The sequence below is a fragment of the Taudactylus pleione genome, unplaced genomic scaffold (genome assembly GCF_031769625.1).
Source record: "Taudactylus pleione unplaced genomic scaffold, aTauple2 ptg000518l, whole genome shotgun sequence".
In the NCBI taxonomy this organism is placed as follows: domain Eukaryota; kingdom Metazoa; phylum Chordata; class Amphibia; order Anura; family Myobatrachidae; genus Taudactylus; species Taudactylus pleione.
In genome coordinates this window covers 651530-674623 of record NW_028284920.1, presented here as the reverse complement: position 1 = coordinate 674623, position 23094 = coordinate 651530, and the positions used below count along the sequence as shown (strand labels likewise).

Sequence of the window (23094 nt, the reverse complement as noted above, 5' to 3'; positions counted from 1 at the left end):
TACCAAAGTGGCGCTACCACGGGATGAGATTCTAAGCCCTGTAGCAAGCAGCTGTACAGAAAAGAGGATAGTCAGTCCTTGTCAACAATGGAAAAAAGAGAATGTATACTGCGCTTGGCTGAACAGGGTGAATCAAAATTACTTTAATACATATAAATATATGCACCACATACAATAATGATGTACACAACAATATATCATGCAATAAAAAATAAGTAAATATAAAAATGAATAAAAATCAAGAAGAAATTTACTAAAACATCACTTTCCCACTCTGGAAATAAAGTCCCAGATGAATGAGCAATTGCAGGGAGTCTTTAAATTAGTGACCTTATGGAGAGCTCTCTTTAAAGTGAACTTAGGTCAACATGAACCACTTCCAGTGTAAGGGAGAGTGGTCCTTAGACAATGCTTGCAAGATGTAACAATCCAAGGTACCTCAAATCCAAAGATCCTCAAATAGACACGTTGGGTATATTGAAGTCCCTTGTTGCCATATACCGTGTATCAGAGTCAGTCAGCTGATGGCATGTGGGATTGCCTCTCCTGCCGTCGCAGCCTGTATCTCTGGCCCAGTGGGCATGTGGTATTACAGCTGGCGAGATGTGGGGACAACTCCTTGATCGTCACAATATAAATCCCAAGTCCAGTCGGCTGATGTCATAAATGGTAAGAGGTATGGTGATCTTGCGGCACCAATCTTCCACAGATAGGAGAAGGATAAAACAAATGATGGCTCCCGTTGGTCTGGGTGGGTGGGAAAGGGACATGCCAGTCCCTTAACGCGTTTCGCTGTGTTAAGCCACAGCTTTATCAACGTGTATTTGAGGATCTTTGGATTTGAGGTACCTTGGATAGTTACATCTTGCTAGCATTGTCTAAGGACCACTATCACTTACACTGGAAGTGGTTCATGTTGACCTAAGTTCACTTTAAAGAGAGCTCTCCATAAGGTCACTAATTTAAAGACTCCCTGCAATTGCTCATTCATCTGGGACTTTATTTCCAGAGTGGGAAAGTGATGTTTTAGTAAATTTCTTCTTGATTTTTATTCATTTTTATATTTACTTATTTTTTATTGCATGATATATTGTTGTGTACATCATTATTGTATGTGGCGCAAATCTTTTTAGTATTATTTAAGGCTGAAGCTATGGTTTTATTAAGGTCTGTGATCACACTGCATGGACTCACTTTGCTGGACATCTGTGTAATGGTCACTCTGATGCAGAGATTCATCATACTTTCCAGGAGTTACATGCCAAGTGCAGCAGGTTCCACTGAGGACATGAGCTCACAGATTTAGAAGCCCATGTTTTAATAAAATTGCCAGGTAATGGGTATCACCACCATTACTCGGGTCATATAATTGTTCAAGCTCACCTGCTGCTCACAGAATACCTCTGTGTCCATTAAGCTAAAGTCGTAGAGATGTCAGGATATCATATCCCTAGAATCAGGTGACATTACTAACGTCCAGCATACAGACTGGCTGCTGCCACATTGTGCTTTAGATTTTTACCAACTGAACTAGAACACAGGTAAGTGACTTGCACTGCCCTATTAGGTGTTGGCAGAATACATACCATTTTTAGTGACACTTATTTATTATTATTAATTATTACCAGTTATTTATATAGCACACGCATATTCTGCAGCACTTTACAGAGAATATTTGTCCATTCACAACAGTCCCTGCCCCAGTGGAGCTTACACTCTATATTCCCTACCACACACACACACACACACAGATTCTAATTTTTTTGTTGAGACCCAATTAACCTACCAGTATATTTCTGGAGTGTGGGAGGAAACCGGAGCACCCAAAGGAAACCCACGCAAGCACAGGGAGAATATACAAACTCCACACCGTTAGGGTATTAATTCAAAAACAGGCACCAGATTTGGGAGGAATTTTCTTTTCTTTTTTAAATACGATTTAAACATATTTCTGAACACAAGTTATCGGACAACAACCAACTGAATCATTAAAGATATTTCTTTCCGAGATCTGTTGCCGCTAATAAACAAAATATTAAAGCCAACAGGCTAAGTGAAACAGCTCTAGTAATGTGGAAATCAGCAGCCACAACATCCGCAGAAAAACAGTTGCTTGAACTAAAATGCAGATTGGAACAAAGTTGAGGAGGTCGCAATACAGGAAGTTCTTTAGCTTGGAGTAAGGAGATTTTCCTTACAGACCCAGAGGAAGATTATTCATCCCTTTTCCAGCCTCACACGATATGCAGTCAATAAGATTCCCTAGACATCACTCAAAGTCCCAGTCTGTCTGACAAGTCGAACACTTACTTACATTCTGTCTCTGTGAAGTCTCCCAGTGACTTACACTTTTACTAAAATGATAAAGCGACATTTTCGCAGGCCTTCTGGTCATAAAACTCTCTCTCATACTCCTCAGTGCTGAGCACAACTGGCCACATTCTTTCCTAAGTGAGCTCCAAGGCCCTAACTAGAAAGCAGATGTTCTGTATTTTGCAAATGATGTTATTGTGGCTTTTTTTGCAGCTAGGTTTCCTGGGCCTGAGCAAATACCTTCGTATAAAAACTCACACTATAAAGTATTGTTATTAGGAATCGGGTTAGATACTGTACATATACTGTAGTGTTAACCACTTCAAGACTCTGCACAGGGCTATAACTCCTTAATGGCCAGACCCAATTTGACATTTTGCAATGCACAATTTAAATGGCCCCAACTTATTTCTTCATGTGAAGTAAATAAATATATTTGTTCTCCCAAGACAGATAGCCCTCTTGTTTTGTAGCACATTACAATATATATATTTTATAGGGAGTATACAAGGGACAAAAAGTTAAAAAAAGAAAAAAAAAAAAAAGAAAAGTTAAAATTATGACATTTCATCAGGAGCGTATTTATAATGGGTGCAAGGTGTGCAATGTACATGGGCCCCTGGGTACAGGGGACCCACACGCCACACACCTAATATCATATATACCTCTCCGTCTGCTTGGGGCTGGCTGCAGAAATCACCGGAAAAATGGCCATCGCGGCCATTTCCACAGGGATTCGCGCATGCACAGTAGAGATGTCCCGGGAACACGTCACGGGCGCCATGTTCCCGGAGATGCACAGTAGGCTATGGAACAATGCTAGAGTCTACTGTGGCGCTGGAGAGGAGGAGGCCTGATCGGAGTCTGCACGCAGGCCCCCTCCTCGCTTAAAGCACCTCTGCATTTCATATACATTTTCCATGATTCCTCACGGTTACAACTCTGCCAGACAATCACACCAAATATACATATGGGGGCATGGGGCCTGGACTGGGAGGACAAATACTATTCGGCTGGTATAATGGGGAGGAGGCGGCTTGGACTCGCTGGACAAATAGCAATGGGCTCCGGCTGGAGTAACTGGGAAGAGGGCTGATGGCTGTTGGGACAACCATAAATTGTGTTTGGCATGTGTATTTTCATGATGACACACACAGCATGACCCAGTCTAGGTATGACAGGAAGAGGGGTTAGGGAACAAGGGGGTTTATTTTCTTTTTGTAAACTATTAGAAGCTCTGGTGTTTGATTTGGGTTCAAGAACACAAGTTCAGGCACAAATGAAATTGCATGACATGCTTTGTTACTTATATGTGGGAGCAATATAGGTCACTAGATTGAGCTCAATTAAACGGACCAAGGAGTATTTAGAAAGACGTGATTAATTCAACGCTACCCAGCAAGTACAAAAGGGACTGAGTATGCTGACACTGGTAACTATCTCCACTGTCAGATTAGTTTACACACCTAATAAACTTTTCAAAACTACATCTAATTTAACTCCAGAGAGTAGATCCTGTGTTATTTGGGTCTAATAGCAGTTTATACATTTGCAGCTATCAGATCCAGGTAACACTTGATCTTACGGTTTTTGTGGCAAAGATTCAATCCTGACCTTCCCTATTTCCGGCCCCACTCACATAAGGGATTCCTGGTGATGTCACTAAAATGTCATCAGTTCAGCCATCATTCCCCTACCAATGAATGCATAAATGCTTTGCAGTTTTACATTAATCACACAGTATTCATTTTGAATATAGTATGCTGGTGATCTAAGGGCCAGTCACCCTATTTTTTAGCATCACCGACAGTTGGATCTAACTGCAGTAAATAAACGTTAGGTTAAAAACATTGAGCCAAGAGCCTGACAAAGTTGCACCTGTCATGAGCAGGTTAATGTTGGCAAATTTTAATTACATGTTTAGAAAACATTAACTCGCTTACTTACTCTGCATTATACTTGCTTTTTGTTACTTTTGTTTGTTTTAATACAAGATGCTTCTATCTACTTTAATCGTGTCAAAATAGCCATTTGACCTTTACAAGATCTATGTGTACTTTTTAAAATGAAGTAACCGTTGTGATGCACTTTACATCCATTTTAAAATGCCAAGAAATCTAATTCAGCTTATTTTAGGTGTGTTTTATTTAATCACAAGGTGCTGGGTATACTTTGCAATTAAAACATTCCTTACAAAACTGCAATAATGCAAAAATATACCATAGGGCTGTTTTTATACTGGGACAAAGGTTTCTTTCCAAATGGAATCCATAGGATCCTAGGGGAGAACTGACCTAACTTCCTTGCAGAGTTCACAAATCACAACCCTTTTGCCTTTAAAATGCTGTTCTAGAAACGCCACAAGTATATTCTCCACCTCAGCTGCAGGTTTTCCACTCCACAATTAACACGCGGGCCAGAACCTAAAAGTACCAACTAAATATGACATTATCTGGCATAGAAATGGCCTGTTTTTAGGGATTTCACTGTCCTATGTGAACAGCTATGTAATTCTAGCCCACAGTCTCACATACATGATTTTGCAGAGAAATGGTTAGCAAAGATGATCAAATACACACTATTATAATATATATATATATATATATATATACATATACACACACACACACACACACTGATATAAACCCATATCTTTGCAGTTCCAGGCACTGTCCCAGTATTTTAATGTAATATATAGCAGGCTTAGATCAAATTAACTAGTGATGGCAGACAAGTACTATATATATATATATATATATATATATATATATATATATATATATATATACACACACATTGACTTGTGCATACATATATAAGAGGCCTAGTTTCGTGTCCAGACTCCGTAGTAGAAGAATGTATTTAGGCAAAAGTGTATACAAAGATTAAACACTTGAATAGTGTTTATCTAATTCATGCTAATATTTTGCATAAGATAAACTGTATTCCAGGCTATTATGCACTGCTTAGCTGGCTTGCGGCATGTGTAGTTTTACATGACTACAGCTCCAGGAGTATTAACTGGACCCCGCGGTACCCCGTGTACATGTCAGGCTTATGAGCACTTCACTAACTTTCTGCACGAGGGAGAAAGTTTAGAGCAGCGATAGTGGAAAGTGTGAGCAGGAGCGATGCTGGGAGCGGGGCACCAGTGCCATCATCATCCCATACTACTGTGTGTGCTGAGGATGACTCACGGATGGCTCCGGGATAACGCTGAGTGAGGAGGGGGATCGGGCGGCTGCATTGTTGTTGGGTAAAAGTTTTAGTTACCTTGCAACATAGTCTCCAGCTTCTTCCTGTCCACTCGGAATCTCTCTTCTCCCCACTCGGGGTCGTGGGGGGCGGCTGGGCCGGGAGAGTCGTCCTCAGAGCCGGGGAGCGGGGAGTCTGTGCTCCGCTCGCTGTTGGAGCCCGGGTCAGACTGGTTCATGTATCCGCTCATGGAGTCGCACTGGGCTGCCATGGTCTTATCGCCGGTTAATAAATGCGCCAAGGTCAGCGCTTCCAGCGCCTGATCATATACACACAGCAGCCTGGAGGAAGAGGGCGCCCGGGAACCGCTAGCAGCAGCAGGGACTTCAGTGGGACTGACACATCCAGGACTCAGCAGCACTAGTAAGTGAACTCCCTCTCTGGCTGCCTACACCAGTACACCGCTTCCACTGGGAGCACTGGATGACGTCACTGCACATACTTCTGCGCTCGCTGTAAATGTAACCATGTAGATGACATAGATGAGAGCTACATGTGTGCAGCCGTGATAACTCCACTCGTGGTTTCTTTGTAACTTGTATTAGTCATGTCTATATAATATTTTAAATTTCTTATATGCACTTATATGGGGAACTAGACACCCCCCATATCGCCAATAGAGGTACCTGTTTTATATTAGTTTTCAAATATGCTTTGCTTGTTGTGTTGAGTGCCCAAGAAAGTTTAATGACCATAGTAATGTGCACGTCACATGTGTCCTGTGTTTCATCATATTCTCACTTCAGCTGATACAGATGATGGGCTTGTGAGAGCAAGATGCTCAGGGAACCAGGAATGGATTCACATGGGGCCTGGCCCAGGTAGGCAGCACTTTCCTACATAATTACATGCAAGACACTGTTAAGGTGGCCATACATCAGAGACCGGATTTTGCGATCCGGCGATGCGATGGGAAGTGCCAGCGTTTCCGTCGCCGGATCGCAGACATTTTCCATGTTAAATGTCGACGATTTGACAATCCCCATTATTTTTTGATCACGATCGTCTAATCGGGAAAATCCAACATGTTGGATTTCTGCGATTCTGCAATGCCGGGTTGCCGCATCGCAGGATCGCGGCAATCCAGCACTGATGGATGGGCCCCATCTCTCACATAACTAAATAGCAGCCATATGTACCAAAGTAAATACCAACTGTAGTGATTCCCAAACTGGCATGCTAGAGGGCACCTTCAGGGATGGCACAAGTAAAGTTGATTGTCCAGGACTAAATCAAGTTATTTATGGTCAATGTGCTAGTGATAGCCAATCAGAAAATATATGCACAATTTACCATTTTTATATTTTTTTGCAGAATTACTCAATAACAAACGCTTGGCTTATGGGTGGTGTGATTAAAATGCTGATACTCTAGGGCACCGTGATTCTAGAAAGTTTGGTAATCACTGACCTAATGGCCAAATGCACCCTGTTTATTAAATGCCAATAAAAGGTGGCCATTATTTTATATACCAGTCAGAAGTTATTACATAATTAAGTACCAATGAGAGATGACCATGTTAATTTACACATGCCAGTGCAGCTTAGTTTATTGTATAATGCACAAAGATGTCCAAATGCCCTCTTGGCTACATACCAGCATTTTTCTAATCCACAAACCAATACTCTCCAAAAATTCAGCATATACCCAAGTGCCATGGGTGATGTATAAATCCACAAAAGTGGTCGGAAACAGTGACTTGCTCTTTGCACTAGGGGTCATAGGACTGGCTGCAGGGGGAGCCGTGCTCTGTGCAGAAGGAGACTTAGGCGCCCGTTACCTGCGCGAGGCGGAAAATGGCGGTGTGGCCTAATTACCATAGTATTGCTATGGGCAACTTCTCCGCTTGTTCACTTCTCCACACTTTTCACTGCTTGATAAATAAGACCCCCTGGCAACTCACACACTCCTCTGCTTTTCAATTTATTGTTTTTTAATCAACTTTATCGTATACTGCTAATTTCTATGTTGAATAGTCCAATGTACAGGGCCGGTGCTAGGTGTCTTGGCACCCAACGCTGCCCCGTGCTCCCCCTCCGCTCCTTTCCTCACTGCGCCCTCCCCCTGAGCATAAAATAATGGCAGCAGGTGCGTGGAGGGCGGTGATCTTCTCCAGCCGGAACCCCGGCGCCCCTGTGCAGTCGCACACACGGAGCGTGTCTACTGACCTGCCCTGCCTATGTAGTTTCTTAGCACATTACACTCTGACATTACGTAAAAAGAAGCCTTTTCCCTAAGGGGACTGGGAAGTTGCCTTTATCATATCTGGAACTTTTATGTGCACCTAAATCTGTGCCTACGTGGTACTTTGCAATGAACCCCCTCATTCCATCCATCTCCTCCCATCGGCCTATACACATTTCTGCTCATCCGCAGATACCACTATCTTGCTGCAAAATCTAGGTTTGCCAGCATAAATCGAGGTGCCAAACATCACCAAAGAGTACTTTGCACTGTTCCTCAACTATTTTGCACATCAAAATTAACCTCTAGTCAACTAAATGATTTGTTTGGCCAGCATCATATACAAATGTACGATAGCAGCCATGAATTATTGGCCGCAGAATAAGGAGATTAGATTTTGTAAAACGTATGTATCTACATTGAACGCACAAAAAGAATCAGCACATTGATTTCTAGGAGTATATTTACAGGTTTTAGAGGTGATGTTGCCCATAGCAACCAATCAGATTCTAGCTATTATCTTCTAGAAGGTGCTAGATACATGTTAAGTAGAATCTGATTGGTTGCTATGGGCAAAATCTCAACTTCTAACTTGGAGCATTTCTCATCTATTGCTGCTCACTTGTCCATTCGCTTTAAATTTTTCCCCTTGCAAACAGCAAATGCTTTAATGAGAATGAGCCCTTTGACCTCCTACAGAGGAATCTATTTTAAAAGCAGGTGTACAGGGTTTGTAATGTATGTAAATTGCTATAAGAATACTCAAGCATATTGGTTTTACATACTTTATGCATTTTGATAGTTCGGTGTCTTAAATTTGTTATTCAGATTAGTGCAGCACAGCAGTTAAGATGATCCAATGTACAACCGGTGTGCATGCGCAATCAGACCTACACTCTATACACAATATTTTGGGCAGGATGCATCAAGCAAAATGCGATCCACCCCGCCACTCATTGCATGCATACCGGCGTAAATAACATTAGTATGCATGAATAAAATCACAAAGGAGAACTCTCTCGGTAAGAGCTTTCCTTTGTGATAGAAGGACTTCTGGGTTTATGACCCAGTAGTCTTTCTGCGCATGCGTCGAGTGATGCACGTGCCACAGGGGGTGCTGGGAGGGACCCCGAAATGTATCGCATTCTGGGGCTTGGTGCATAAGCGGCCAAACCTACGTATACGGCATTTTCAGGGGTTTGACTGCAAAAACCACAATAGTGCATCCTGCCCATTGTACGATATAACTTATGGTGTGTGCCCAGCTTAAATCATGCACAATTTTTACTGTTAGATTGTAAATAACATTAAGCCCTTGTGACATAAGGAGATATTTATAAATGACAACAAGCGTGTAATTCCATATTATGTATCAGAGGACTAATTAAAATTTTAATGCACATAGACAAATGAGAACATCCCAAATTCATCATCTGACAGCCTTTATTTTTATATTTCAATATTGTCTACATATAGTAGGGATATTTAAGAAAGCGAAATCACCCCAGGTAACTAAACGGTTTATACCCTATGTTCAGTATTTAGCATACAACGTTCAGCTTGGTTTACCATTGTGTATAATTGCACCACTTACCACACCTATAGATGGCATTAGCGTAGGTCTCCATTGCTAGCAATGAGGACCTAGCAAAGCTTTTCTGGCTGCAGCGAAGCCATCCAGACTATGCAGACTCCCTGACAGGTGAAAGCACAAAGTGTACAGCCATCGTGCATGTGTATTACCTAACAGCCTGTCGGAGGCGGGGGTAGGCTGCCAGCATCAGGGCAGAGAATGCCACCAAGGATAAGGATGTTGCTGGATCTCGCTGGAGAGCTGGGACTTGTTAAATGCCCTTAAGATGGGGGAAAGGGGGAAGAAGGGGATACTCTAAGCACTGGTACCAAAAATAGAAAAAGAGTATCTGGTTCTATGGTAGAAATGCTCCACAAAATATTATTAAGTTGGTCTACACAATTGCCAGGGTTAGTTAGTGTGGAGGTGCACCCATGAGAGTAAATGATAAAAATCGATTTAAAAATATCGATAAAGCAGCTATTTTGAACCTATTCATATGCAATCCAAAACCTGAGTTCGGTTTTTAAATCCCGAGTTCTGAACTGACTGCAGAACCGAATCGGAGTTGGTTCGACTTGGAACCCCAAAGTGATTCCGAACTAGGACTTGATTCGACTCAGTTAGGGTGTACTCGTATTTCAGGAAAACCAAACTGCACATCCACTGCACATCTATAGAGATTAACAATATATCCCTCTGGCAATAACTAACGTTACAGTTTCTGTAAATGGTCAAGATCGACAATGGTAATACCAGTTTCAGCACTTCAATCCTCTACAACTGCTGTTACTATTTACCGCTATTGCCGACCAGTGAAGCTGTAGCCTGCAGTTGCCTGTCACTACGAGTGAGGAGTGATTACCTGGCATTTTCTCTGACCTCCCATACCATTCCTGCTCACTTGGGCTTGCCAGCACCACAGAGTATAAGGGAGCATTGCTGTCGGTGGGAGATCTCCCAGCACCGCACGACTACATACTAGGGATGTGCAGGCTCGGATAGGTTCGAGTTTGCACGTGGAGTTCGGATTTTTCCCTCCAAAAAAACGGAACTCAGAAAGAGGCAAAACGTCATCTTACATGGACGAACATCATCATTCCTGGACAAAAGTCCAGGAATGATGATGTTCGTCCATGTAAGATGACGTTTTGCCTCTTTCTGAGTTCCGTTTTTTTGGAGAGAAAAATCCGAACTCCACGTGCAAACTCGAACCTATCCGAGCCTGCACATCCCTACTACATACAGACACTTGGAATCTGAATTACTTTTAGCCGAGGACCCAGCCTACCAATGTGGATTGCTTAGCTTTGGAACCACACCTGTCATTTGCTGCAAGGAATTATATCCCTCCGACGGGTAATAACCAGCACCCTTTGGGACTTACTACCTACTTGGCTCAATGCTACTCATTACTATTTCTGCATAACAAGCGTTAAGAGACTTTATAACAGTTTCCATTTAACCATACTTAGGAACTTTTAAATACTGCAGCAGTCTATTCGAGGCATTTAGTTTTCCATAGACTCTATTGGATACTTATATGCCACATTTTGTCAGTTTTTAGATACATTTGATTACAGATCTGAGCCATAGAGCCCCAACATTGTAGTTTGTTTCTTAAATTTAGGCTTGTATTTTACAGGCTATTGAATGAGATCTGTAATGTATTAATGTGTTTTAATGTTTGTATTAATCATACTTGAATAATCTAATTATTAAAGAGTGATATTGGAATCATCAACTGTGTCAGTTTTGAGCGCTTTACATTGTTTCTTTTAAATCCATCCAGTGGAAGGCTCAGAACAGGCTCCCGAGTCAAAGTTCTGCCCAGCGTACACCAACAGGAAGTCCAAACGGGACCCTAACCCACCTAAAACCTGCACAGGATCCAACTGGACCACCTCGCGTTGATTTCATCCCAATTGGTACAGGGGTGTCCGAATGCATAAACGGTCAGACAGACAAAAAGCATACAAACAAACAGACCAATTAATTGTATATATAAAATGATGACCCCCAAAACATCTAACATTTATTAACATCTATTCTGAGCCATTTTTATCTTATCTAGACAAGCCAGCTAATATACTCAGCATGCCTCATATTTCCTTGCCGTAGAAAGCACAAATATCATAAAGTACAATAATCCCTAAACCAAACTCACATTGTCTCAGGTAAACGTTATAAAGCTTCAACATATTTGTTCTATTTCAACAAGTTTATTATATTATCCTTATTGCTAAACAAACAAAGCTCCACAAACTCCTTGGAATTAATGTATCTATCTGATGTTGGTATCTATCTAGATACGTTTTCTAACAACAGGTTGGAGGCAGAGCCGTAACTAGAACGTTTGGTGCCCTGCGCTAGAAATAGCATTGGTGCTCTCTGGTCATCATCCTGTTTCTTCTGTTGCTGGCCCATCCTGAGCAGTAGCGCAGTCTTCTCGCCTCTCTTCATCAGACGTCTGCTCCCAATCGATGCCACTGCTGAACTAAAGGCTCCGCAAGGCGGCATCTGACATCAGACACTACGAGCAAGTGTAGCTATGATGCGGCGAGCTGTGATTGTCTTGCAGCGGCTGCTTGTAATTGGCTGTCACTTGCGTAGTACCCGCTTGCTGGTGCTGTCAGCAGCCTGGCCAGCAAAGATAGCAGCAGCAGGTTCTCCCCACACGGCATTGTACACTTTGCGCGACGGCATCGACTGCACTGTCATAGTTATTGCCTTGTTTGAAGGTATCATAGTTTATAATTCAGTATGTAAAAGATGGTCCTTGTTTAGTCTCAATTTAGACTTCATCAGTATAATATTGTTTTTATACTAATATGGTGTTATAGTACAATTCCTTATTTATATAGCTAAAACATATTCCTCTGCATTTATTTGTCATGAAAACAAGAGAGGAACGTAAAATGAGACATAAGATGATAGCATTATTACTGTTCATTTGCTTGGTGACACAGTGCAGTTCCACCATGAGAGATCGTGGGCCCTGGTAAGAAAGAACATGGCTATGCATTTGGGAGCTTGATCAAGTTAGAAATTGCATGACACATCCGTAGATGTTGTGCCCCAGCACCACTGTAAGTCGTTTAGCCATGTACATATGCAATGCAGAGCCACTGAAGGGGGCTGGCCCGGTCCCTGGTACTTTGTACCTACACAACAGCTCTCGCTACCCCTGTCAAAGTGCTCTTCAGTGCCTGACCTTAGGAACACAGAACATATGTAAAACAAGGACACACAAGGTAGACATAATAAATGAGACATAAAAACAAAGAGTAGGCAGGGTTATGATTATGATAGTTTACAATAATAGGCGTACCTATAATGGATGCAGTGTGCACACCCTGCACCCATAGAATATACTCACTTCTATGTAAACGTTGCAGAAATTACTGAGAAAATGGTGCCATTTTCTCATAGGCCTGTGCATACACAATAGAGAAATTCCAGGAAAATGTCACCGGCGCCATAATCCAACAGATTTGTGCATACGCAGAAGACTCTGGCATAGTCGCATAGTGCCAGAGTCTGCTCAGCATATACACCGTCGAGAGAGGGGGGCCATATGGAAACTGCACACGGGCACCCTCCTCTCTTAAACCACTCCTGCTTACAATCAAGTGGAAAAAGCACAGAGCTGAGAAGAGCAAGAAAAAAAGAGAGTGTACCAGTGTGAGAAGTATAAGTGAGACAGGGTTGGCTCTTGTTATTAGATGGTTTTAAAGCAGTGGCGGAACTCCTGGAGACAATAGAGTCATTTGCCGCCAGGCGCCAGCCCTGAAGGGGGCACCTGGCTCCATTGTCCCCGGGCACTGCATGGAGAAGGAGCGCCACTGATCGGCGCTCCACCTCCAGTGGCATAACCATGGGCGGTGCAGGGGGTGCGGTCGCACCCCCTGCATCCTCCATTTGCCGGGTGCCTGCTGAGAGTGTTACCAGCGGGCGCCCGCTCCTTCTTCCCTCCCCCCGGCACCAGCGGCAGCCAAAGCTCACCCCTGAGCTCCGGCGTCCGGGGCCCGCAATGCACTATGGGAGTGATGTCATGACATCACTCTCATAGTTCCGAGGAGCGGGCGCCGGGGCGGTCGGCAGCAGCACTGCAGCCAGGATTAAAGTAAGTATTTTGCTTTTATTTTTTTTGTGTGTGCACACTCACTGGGGGGTGCTCACTACTTGGGGCCTACAGGGGGCATTATGGTTGTCCCTACAGGGAGCTTACTACAGGGGGCATTACTGGGGTCATTACAGGGGGCATTACTGGGGTCACTTCAGGGGGCTTACTACTGGGGGCCTACAGGGGGCATTACTGGGGTCACTACGGGGGCTTACTACAGGGGGCATTATTGGGTGACTACAGGGGGCTTACTGCTGGGGGCACTACGGGGGCTTACTACTGGGGGCATTACAGGGGGCTTACTACTGGGGTCACTACAGGGGCTTACTACTGGGGCACTACAGGGGGCTTACTACTGGGGGCACTATTGGGAGCACTACAACTGGGGGCACTACAAGGGCTCTTACTACTAGGGGCACTTCAAGGGGCATTACTACTGGGGCACTGCAGGGAGCACTACTACTGGGGGCACTACAAAGGCATTACAACTGGGGGCACTACAGGGGCCCTTACTACCGGGGGCACTGCATAGGGAGACAACTACTGGAGGTACTGCATAGGGGGGACCATTACTGGGGGGCACTGCATAGGCGGGCACTGCATAGGGGGACCTCTACAAAGGGCACTGCACAGAAGGACCACTACTGGTAGAACTGCATAGGGGGGTGACGGCAGCTGGGGCTGGCATAGGTGCTGGGGGGGTGGTTAATTTTAATTTGGGGGGGGGGGGCACCAACATTTATCTTGCCTCCAGGCACCTGTGATGAAGTTACGCCACTGTTTTAAAGATTGAGATGTTGGGGGGGAAGGGAGAGGCATTCTTGCCTACCTTTGAAAAACCATTTCAGGGAGATTGTGAAAGCAACACCTATGAGCACGGCGGTAAAGTGGGCGTGTACTGCTACATCTGAGAGGTGTATCATCAAATGTATTTACATCCAAATGTAAATGAGATGCAAAGCAGTTAGTAAAATCTATTTGTTGATGAAAACACACTAATACTTTTCAGAAAATGCATGTAGCCATGAGGATCATTGTGCCTTATATCCAATACAGGGAAATGATACTAATGATCCCATTTAAATGTATATAGCTCTGTGTTTCTTTAATATAACAGTTACATAATGTGGGTAAGGTGTAATCAGGGAGATTGCAGGACTTGACAAAGAGATTGCTACTATTTCAGGGAGTTTCCTTGACAATGAGGGAGAGTTGGCATAGACATTGGCTCCCACATAAAAAATACACACACATTGGCCTCTACAGTAATAAAACACACTACATTGGCCTCCACAGGAATAAAACACACTACATTGGTCGCCTCAGGAATAAAACACACTACATTGGACGCCTCAGGAATAAAACATACTACATTGGCCTCCACAGGAATAAAGCATACTACAATACAAATGCACTGAGCTGACCGCTGCGGCACACTTAACAACTGCTCACAGTGGTTGAAAATGTTATTTTAATTTACTGATTCGAAAGAAATTATGAGGAAGGATCAATGTAGGATCAAGTTCTTCAGTTGCTGAAATACATCTGTTGATCTGGAGAAGGTTGGCTAATTGAGGGTGGAGAGTTTGTCAGAAGATATTATGCAGTGTCTGCACCATTGCACAGAGATGCTAGGAGCAGGCTCACTTAAGCCCACTTGTGTCCAATCCTATGTGAACCAAATGCCTAAAACCTGATCACCTCAGAGACATTTGCAGAGCACCTGTCGCTAACACACAGTGAGGGCAGCCATTTTGCACCCCATCATGATTAAATATTGATTCAGCCTATATACACTGTATATTTTGTATACATCTAATAGAAATGCGGTGGGCTGGCTTGTGGAGGTGCTAAATAGTACACACTGTAAATAGATGTATACTTTTTGCTCAGGGAGGTTGTTGGAGATAATGGGTCCAAGTTTTGCTGTTTACATCAGAAGAAAGCAGCCTTTAGCTCTCCGGCTGAACTACAACTCCCACCATCCATGCTGATTGGCGGGATTGCTGGAGGTTGTTTGTCAGCAACGGGTAGAGTGCCTCAGGTTACCTTAGCCTGCTTTACACCAGTTATGTCCCATGTAAATATGTATGCACAATAAGGGACCAATGTACACAACTAATTTTTGTATTAAACGTATTTACACTTTATTGCACACATCCTGGCAGGAAGATGCTCTGTGCTGCTGCTCATATTTCTGGTCTCTCGCATGACACCCACCATCTATATTATCCAGTTATTCTGCTTAGAGTCACCTAGATACAAAAGAGGCAGGCGTTTATTGTGTATGCAGTCGGGAAGCCAGCGGACCTATTCCCGACAGCCGGCTTCCCGACTGCTTAATCCCGGCGAGGGTTAAATGACAGGTGTCATTTTACAGATGCCGGGAGACCAGCGCCTGGTATCTCAATCGAAGTGATGCCGAGTGCGGACAGCCACGGGGAGGGGAGGGTTAGGTTAGGGGCCCATGGGGGGGACTTAGGGTTAGGCACCCCCCGGGTGGTTGTGATTAGGCTACGGGGAGGGAGGGTTAGGGAAGGGCACTCCTGGGGGGAGTTAGGGTTAGGCACCCCCCTGGGGACTTAGGTTTAGGCGGCGGGGAAGGGAGGGTTAGGTTTAGGCACTTAGAAGGGGGATTAGGGTTAGGCACCCCTAAGGGAGAGTTAGGGGGTAGAATTAGGTTAGACAATGCTTACCCTGGACGATCGGGATTTCCTCCTCTGCCAGGATGCCGCTGTCGGGATTCCAAATGCCGGGTATGGGTCCGGCGGTAAATCATACTGATTCCGTTTATTGAACTTAACTGTTATTTATACCATTCTAGTAATTCACCAGGGTCCTGGGGCAACCGGTTGAGATGGGAGGGAGAGCTATTATAAAAAACTGGGTACATTTGAAAATCTACCATGTTTTGCCCACCCAATCAACTTGGTGGTTCAGAATATTTTTGTTTAAATGAAAGGGGCATGTGGGAGATGCTGTCTGTAGCCATAATAATTTCTGGACATTTTTGGGATCCCTCAACCGCATGTAGAAGATTTCAGCGGCTTTGGCAGTGCAACTTCCAACATGGCATATCTAGGAAACAAGAGTGGCACTGCAGTGGCAGACAGGATGGCATTCTAATAAACTTTAAAAATGTTTGTTATCTACGCAAAAAGACAGTCAGCAATGCCCCAACCAGCGTACAGTACTTTATGGACACACTGGGGTATGGCCTGCAGTGTCACAGTACTTATATATATACTCTAGGGTATGGCCTGCAGTGTCACAGTACTTATATGGAGACACTGGGGTATGGCCTGCAGTGTCACAGTACTTATATGGATACACTGGGGTATGGCCTGCAGTGACACAGTACTTGTGTTTTAGGGATACACACTGCGGTACGGTCTGCAGCGTCACAGTACTTGTATGGATACACTGGGTTACAGCACAAAAAAACAACAACTATTTTTTTACTTTTTTTATTTATTTTTTGTTTTCTTGACTTTTTTTTTTTTAAATAGTTTTTTCTTATTTTATTATGTGTGCATTCGCATTGCGATCACAGCCTAACATAAGGACGCCCACTTCCCCTTACACACATCCGTATACTTGGGCAATATAGGGAAACAATCGGTAACATTGAGTAACATCGGACCCATACGCACAGTTAAGGCAGGTCAGACCTCACTGCTAACTTCAGCGCACGCTATGAGGCCGCAGGCTGCGCATGGTATTGCAGTGGATAAATTATGCACGCCCCTGCAACGGCTTTGCAACGCACTGGCACGCCTGCGTTCGCCCGACCACCCCCATTCACCACCCACAAATGGCGCTTCCTGTCAATCAATGTGCTCTGGGTCTGCGTAGCCTCTGCAAACGCAGTTCCCATCGCAATTGCTAGTACGCTCATGCACACTGAGATGCATATGCATGCGCTATGCGAATTAATTGACTGTTTGCGTGCGTCTTTGCTACTGCGATCCTTGCTAAATCAGGCCCTGTATGTGTCTAACATACCTAATTACTGTTCCAACTTAGATGGGGCAGTCCCAATGTGAGGGAACTTTCTTACCATTCCGACTATCAGGGCGTCAGGGCATTGAAGTAGTGTTTTTTTATTGGTGAGGAAGGGGGCTGAGGGTGGCCCAGCTCTTCTGAAGCACCCTAATTGAATGTGACATACCCCTGGCTACCGTCAGCACATCTGCTTCTTGACCACTCTGTCCTTTATTTCTTACATATCGGGAGTCATAAATTCACCCTAAATTTGTGATATTACTGGGATAGAATGGGATGCAGCCATTTTGGGTGCTTAGCTGCTTTTCTGACCTGTTCAGCCTACATTATGGATGTGTCCACTGTCTGTACCTGATGACCTGGTCAACAAAATGGCAGATATTTGTTTAATAAAGTTAGCTTGATTCAATTCAGTCTGGCAAAAAAAAATTCTCCTATCCTGCATCTGTTTTCCAGTTGTATTCAAAGTGTATCATTTACAGATGCTTAGACAGCTCCCACTCTGTTCTGCTAGCGGCTTTGCTGATGTCACTGCACTTGTAATGAGTATACATTTCTGTGCACTACTTCAGTGCTCAGTGCAAATACTATAACCCAACATACATAATTCATTCTTTATATACAGTTTGGGATACTTGCAAAGAGACCTTTCTTTGCCTGGTACAAGCTTAAACAAAATAGAAATGATAAATATATTTCACATGACAGTGGTATGCAACTGGTAAAACAGAGGCCGAGTTGCAACATAAAAGATCTAATTTATGTCTGTCTGCAAATGTACATAATTAATGAGACGGTATATTATGTATTTGAATACAAATGTGCTTTGAAGAAGGAAATTATATACATTGTTCAAAAATAAACCAAGTTTAAGAAACTAAAATATGATAGGGGGAGGTTGTAACAGGTCAATGATTTGCAGCTCTGTAGTGAAGTCAGTAAAAAAATAATCAGAAAAATATTTATATAAAACGTAAATGTGTAACCTCTGCATACAGGTAACAGTGATTCTGATTGGCACAATATTACAATTTGACAATTTAGGTTTCTGTTAGAAAACAAATTTACCAGCTGTCAGTAATATAAAAGTAGAGTGCAATTAAAATATTTGACACCCTTTAGGACTTAAGGCCCTTGAATGTGGCAATTCTGCAATTTGCAGATGATTGTGTAAATAAAATCTGCAATATGTGGGCTTTACAGATCTCAGATGTCAACCAAAAAGTGATTGGAATTGGTAAATCAGGTTGTTCACTGATCAATTGGGGCTGTAGATTGCTAGTGTAAGGAGATGGTCAGCAGATTTGCAGACCATTACTAGTAAAAAAAAAAAAGTGTTTTTCAAGATTGGCAGATCCAGGGCCGAAACTAGGATTTTTGTCACCAGGGGCAAGACACTAATGTGGAGTCCCCCCCCCCCCCCGTCCCTCTCAGGTGCTGATGTTTAAAATGTCTTAAGGAGAAAGTTTTAATGCACACTCAAACATGATATGATATCAACTAGAGATATAAAGAAACCATCATAAAAATTTAAAGTTTGATGAAGCTACAGTTGAAAGAAGTATGATATGCATCTGATTGCATGAGAAATTGATAATGGAACGACTTATTGCAATTTAGAAAGGTGAACGCTAATCATATTGTGTAGGACAAAACTATAGGGAACACCGACCAGTCTAATGTTATATATACAGCATATTATTTTCTACCATATAAGCACCTTCTTTAGCAAATATTACAATATTAGTTTTGATGGCCTTTCACTTGCCAGGGAGGTGGGCACTAGCTTGTGACCAGCATTGTCAGGCTTTTTTTTCCACTCTCCTCTCTTCTGCCCTCTTGCCATCTCGCCCCTTCTACTGTCTTATCCCTACCACCCCGTATCTTTCTCTTCCAGCCGCCTCTCTTTCCCTTCTATGTGCGAGTGCCCAGCGGCCAGCACTGCAGCCCACTGACTTTTTACTGTGCCCAGCACCGCCTACCTGTCCCCGCAGGCCACACACAGTCCTCACCTCAGGGCAGCTAAGCTCTCGCTGAATAAATGAAGCAGCCGCTATGCAGCCCTGTCTCACCCCCGGCCGGTGATTGACCAGCTACCACGTGCCCGCAGTCCGTCTGACAGTCAGTGATGGCGGCAGCGCAGTCACTAGTGCTGCTCTCCCCTCACTTCAATGAGGCCGGAGGAGCCCTCATTCGGTGCAGCCCCCAAGCCATCGCGGGGCTGCAGGGACTGTAGATACGCCGCCGGGGTGTTCGAGGCCCCACATCACCCGCTCACCACCTTCATGCTACTGAGCCAGAGTCACCAACAGCCCTCAGAGCGCTTATCATCCCGATCACAGCAGCAACCGTCATGCCGCTCTGTCTGTGTCCTGCGCACACTGCACTGCTTCCTGGTCTGGAGAGACTCCGCCACTCCCCTCTTTCGTCCTGTCACCCCCTCCGGCACCCGGTGCACGTGCACCCTTAGCCCCCCCCCTAGTTGCGGCCCTGGCAGATCTGTGTTTGCTGAAGATGATCTGCAAATCACTGAAAAAGATCCGTAATGTATGGGCACAGATTGCTAGCTTGGGAAATCCTAAAATCTGGCAACAAATCTTCAAATTGTCTAATTGTGGTTTTCAGATTGCTGATGTATGAGGGCCTTTAGTGATACCCCTTTTACACCAGAGCCAAAACGCCGGGTGTTGCAAGGTTAACCCGGGTAGCTCCTTTGTGTAAAAGGGGACTGGGTTGGATTCCCGGGTGGAGTTACCTGGCAATCCAACCCAGGTAACTTGCAGGGTTTACACGGGAATAACCCGTGAAACCCGGCATTGTAAACGGCGCGATCCAGGTCAGGGTGACCTGAATCGTGCTTCTTGTCTGCCGATTGGCTGGCTACAGTTGAGCTTGGAGATGACGTCATCTCCAAGCGCCCACTCCAACGCTGGAAAAGCCAGGTATCTGCAGACCCGGCTCCGGTGTGAACGGCGCCGGCTCGAAAATATCCTGGGTCAGCGTCAGCTAAATTCCAGATTGGAACCCTGGCCCTGATTCAGAGCCGGTCGCTCTGACAGAGCGCTCGCTCTGAATCAGGACCGTCCTTCTCTTTTTTTAGAACGGCCACCTGGCCGCTTGCATAGCTGTGGGTGACCACCCACAGCTATAGCGAGCGGCCAAAAAGATGGTCGCGACGGGCTTGCAACGAGACCCTTGTGGTAGGGTCTCGTTGCCGCAAACCCTGGAGTGCTTTCGGCTATCAGAGCCGAGAGCACTCCCACTGACATCACTTGTGATGTCAGTGGGGCCGGCCCCAGACGGTAGGCGTTCCCATGGGAACACCTCCGTCTGGGCAGCCACGCCCCCGGCACGTCCACCAAAGGGGGCGTGCTGTCACTCACCATCGACAGCACGCCCCCTTTGTAGCGAGACCCGGAGCGACGGCTTGGCCGTCGCTACCCGGATCTCGCGCATGCACACGACGGAGCCGGCTCCCTCGTGCGCATGCGCACTGGGCCAACATCGACCCGCTTGCAAGCACTCAGCGCTCAGAGCGGGTCTGAATCAGGCCCCCTGTTCCTACCTCCCGGGTCAGAACGGAATTTAGGTGTAAAAGCTGTATTATTGACATTTAGGAGGTCAATTTTAATAATGGGTGATAGGTGCAATGTCCGCGATCTAGTATGTGGATATGCAGGCTAGATTAAGACTTTTAGGGGCTCCGGGGAGACTAAAGGCCCCCATACATCAGCAATCGATTGTGGCAATTCTGCAATTTGCAATTGATTGTGTATGAAAATCTGCAATGTATGGGTTTCACAGATCGCAGATTGCAGCCAAAAAGTGATTGGAATTGTTAAATCAGATTGTCCAACATGTTGGATGTCACAGATGGATTGCTAGTGTATGGAGATGATCAGCAGATTTGCAGATCATTGCCAGTAAAATGATGGGCCTTTCAAATTGGCAGATCTGTGTTTGCTGAAAATGATCTGCAAATTACTGAAAAAGGTCTCTAATGTATGGGTGCAGATTGCTAGATTGGGAAACCCTAAAATCAGGCAATAAATCTTCAAATTGTTCAATTGTGGTTTTCAGATTGCTGATGTATGGGAGCCTTAAGTGGTGTCCACCACTATGCCCCTTACATTGCCCCCCTGTTTGCTGCACCGTGCCCCTGTAACTCAGAGTACTCCCATGGCATGGCCAGCCCCACTTGAATGCTTCCAGCACTGTGCTCTGCATACAAAGTGCATACAGCACAGAGCTGCTCCCGTGTCCCCTCATCAGTGCCATGAACGCAATATGTCACATGACGCTGATGAGGAGACTCGAGAGCAGCTCTGCGCTGTATGCACTGGGCATGCAGAACACAAAGCTGCGGCAGCCCCTCTCCAGGAACAGGACTCGCTGGGCACCTGTTCACAGCAATTCACCCAGTGTGTGTTGGTGGGAGGGTCTGGGACGACCACATATGCCGCACTTGTGGTAGCCTCAAAATCACTTATTTTAATACTCACCCTCATGGGGCTGCAAACAAAAATACTTACTTTGTGTATAATTGAGGGCGATTTGTTGTGCCGATACTGGAATTCCTGGCCAGACCCTACTTCAATTAATCCCTTAGTGCTCTTTGTCTTTGAAAATATGGGCCTGATTCAGTCCCGGACGCTATTTGCGGACTGTCGTTCCAAAAAAGGGTCCGGCTATTTGAATTGAGCGCTCGCTCTTTGCTGTTTGTTGACACCGCTATGTCTGAGCGAGTGAACAAAAAATGCGTTCGCTATTTTGTAAAGACGCCCCTTTGCCGTTCGCATCACACGTCATCTCCGGTATTTATTAGGTTAATCGGGTACATCGAAAGGCATCTGAACTGCTCGCAGTGCTTGTGGTAGGTTTTTCTTACCGCTATCACTGCGAGCAGTTCAGGCTAAAAGACAACAAAGTGACGTGGTCGATGACGCTCCTTTACTAATTATGCACTCCCATTAAACACCCTTTTGACCAGTTGGCACGCCTGCATTCGGATCTCCATACCCCCGAACATCGCTCAGAGCGAACGAGCGGCTGCTTACGAGCGGCTCTGAATCAGGCCCTATGTACCTAAACTCTCCTTTGGCTTGTTGAAGGTCCTGTGGTCAGGTGAGTGTCCCCCGTCTCCGCAGTCTATAACATAACTGGACTGGAGTAGTCTGGTGATTCAAATTCCAGACATACATCTAGATGGCTGTACTTAGGTTTCCGCTACTTAAGGGTTAGGTTAGGTTAAGAGTGTGTGTGTGGGGGGGGGGGATTTGTCATGGTGGTTATGGGGTATAGTATGTTGGTAGGTTAAGAGGTGAAGTGTGATCTTTCGCAAAGTATTGGTGTTATTGTGCAACAATATATTGAATATATGTATTATATGATTCTATATTTATGTCATATTGTTGTAAACTTCTGTTTTTAATAAACAAAGACATTGCAATTTATGTGCAAAAAGCACTGGATCTAATCAGGCATTTGTTTTCATTGTGTCAATTGTTAATTGGTTGTTGATTTTAGTGCAAATTTTGTACATAAATGTACTGTTCATGAAAGAATCATTATGACCAGAGCCATAACTAGGGGTGTGCAAGCAGTGCCGCCGCACAGAGCCCAGGGCCCTGTGTGCGGC

The 23094-nt window shown here is 44.6% G+C and overlaps 1 protein-coding gene across 4 annotated transcripts in view; it reads right to left on the bottom strand.

Annotated features, from left to right (window-relative positions):
• BICC1 (BicC family RNA binding protein 1) overlaps positions 1–5950 on the bottom strand; it is a 272218-nt gene extending 266268 nt beyond the window's left edge. For all 4 annotated transcript variants that reach the window (XM_088450450.1, XM_088450451.1, XM_088450452.1 and 1 more), the window contains exon 1: positions 5587–5950. In XM_088450450.1, the coding sequence (XP_088306576.1) occupies positions 5587–5779 (193 nt within the window). In that variant the 5' untranslated portion in view covers positions 5780–5950. The remainder of the gene's footprint in view (positions 1–5586) is intronic.
• Positions 5951–23094: the final 17144 nt, after the last annotated feature.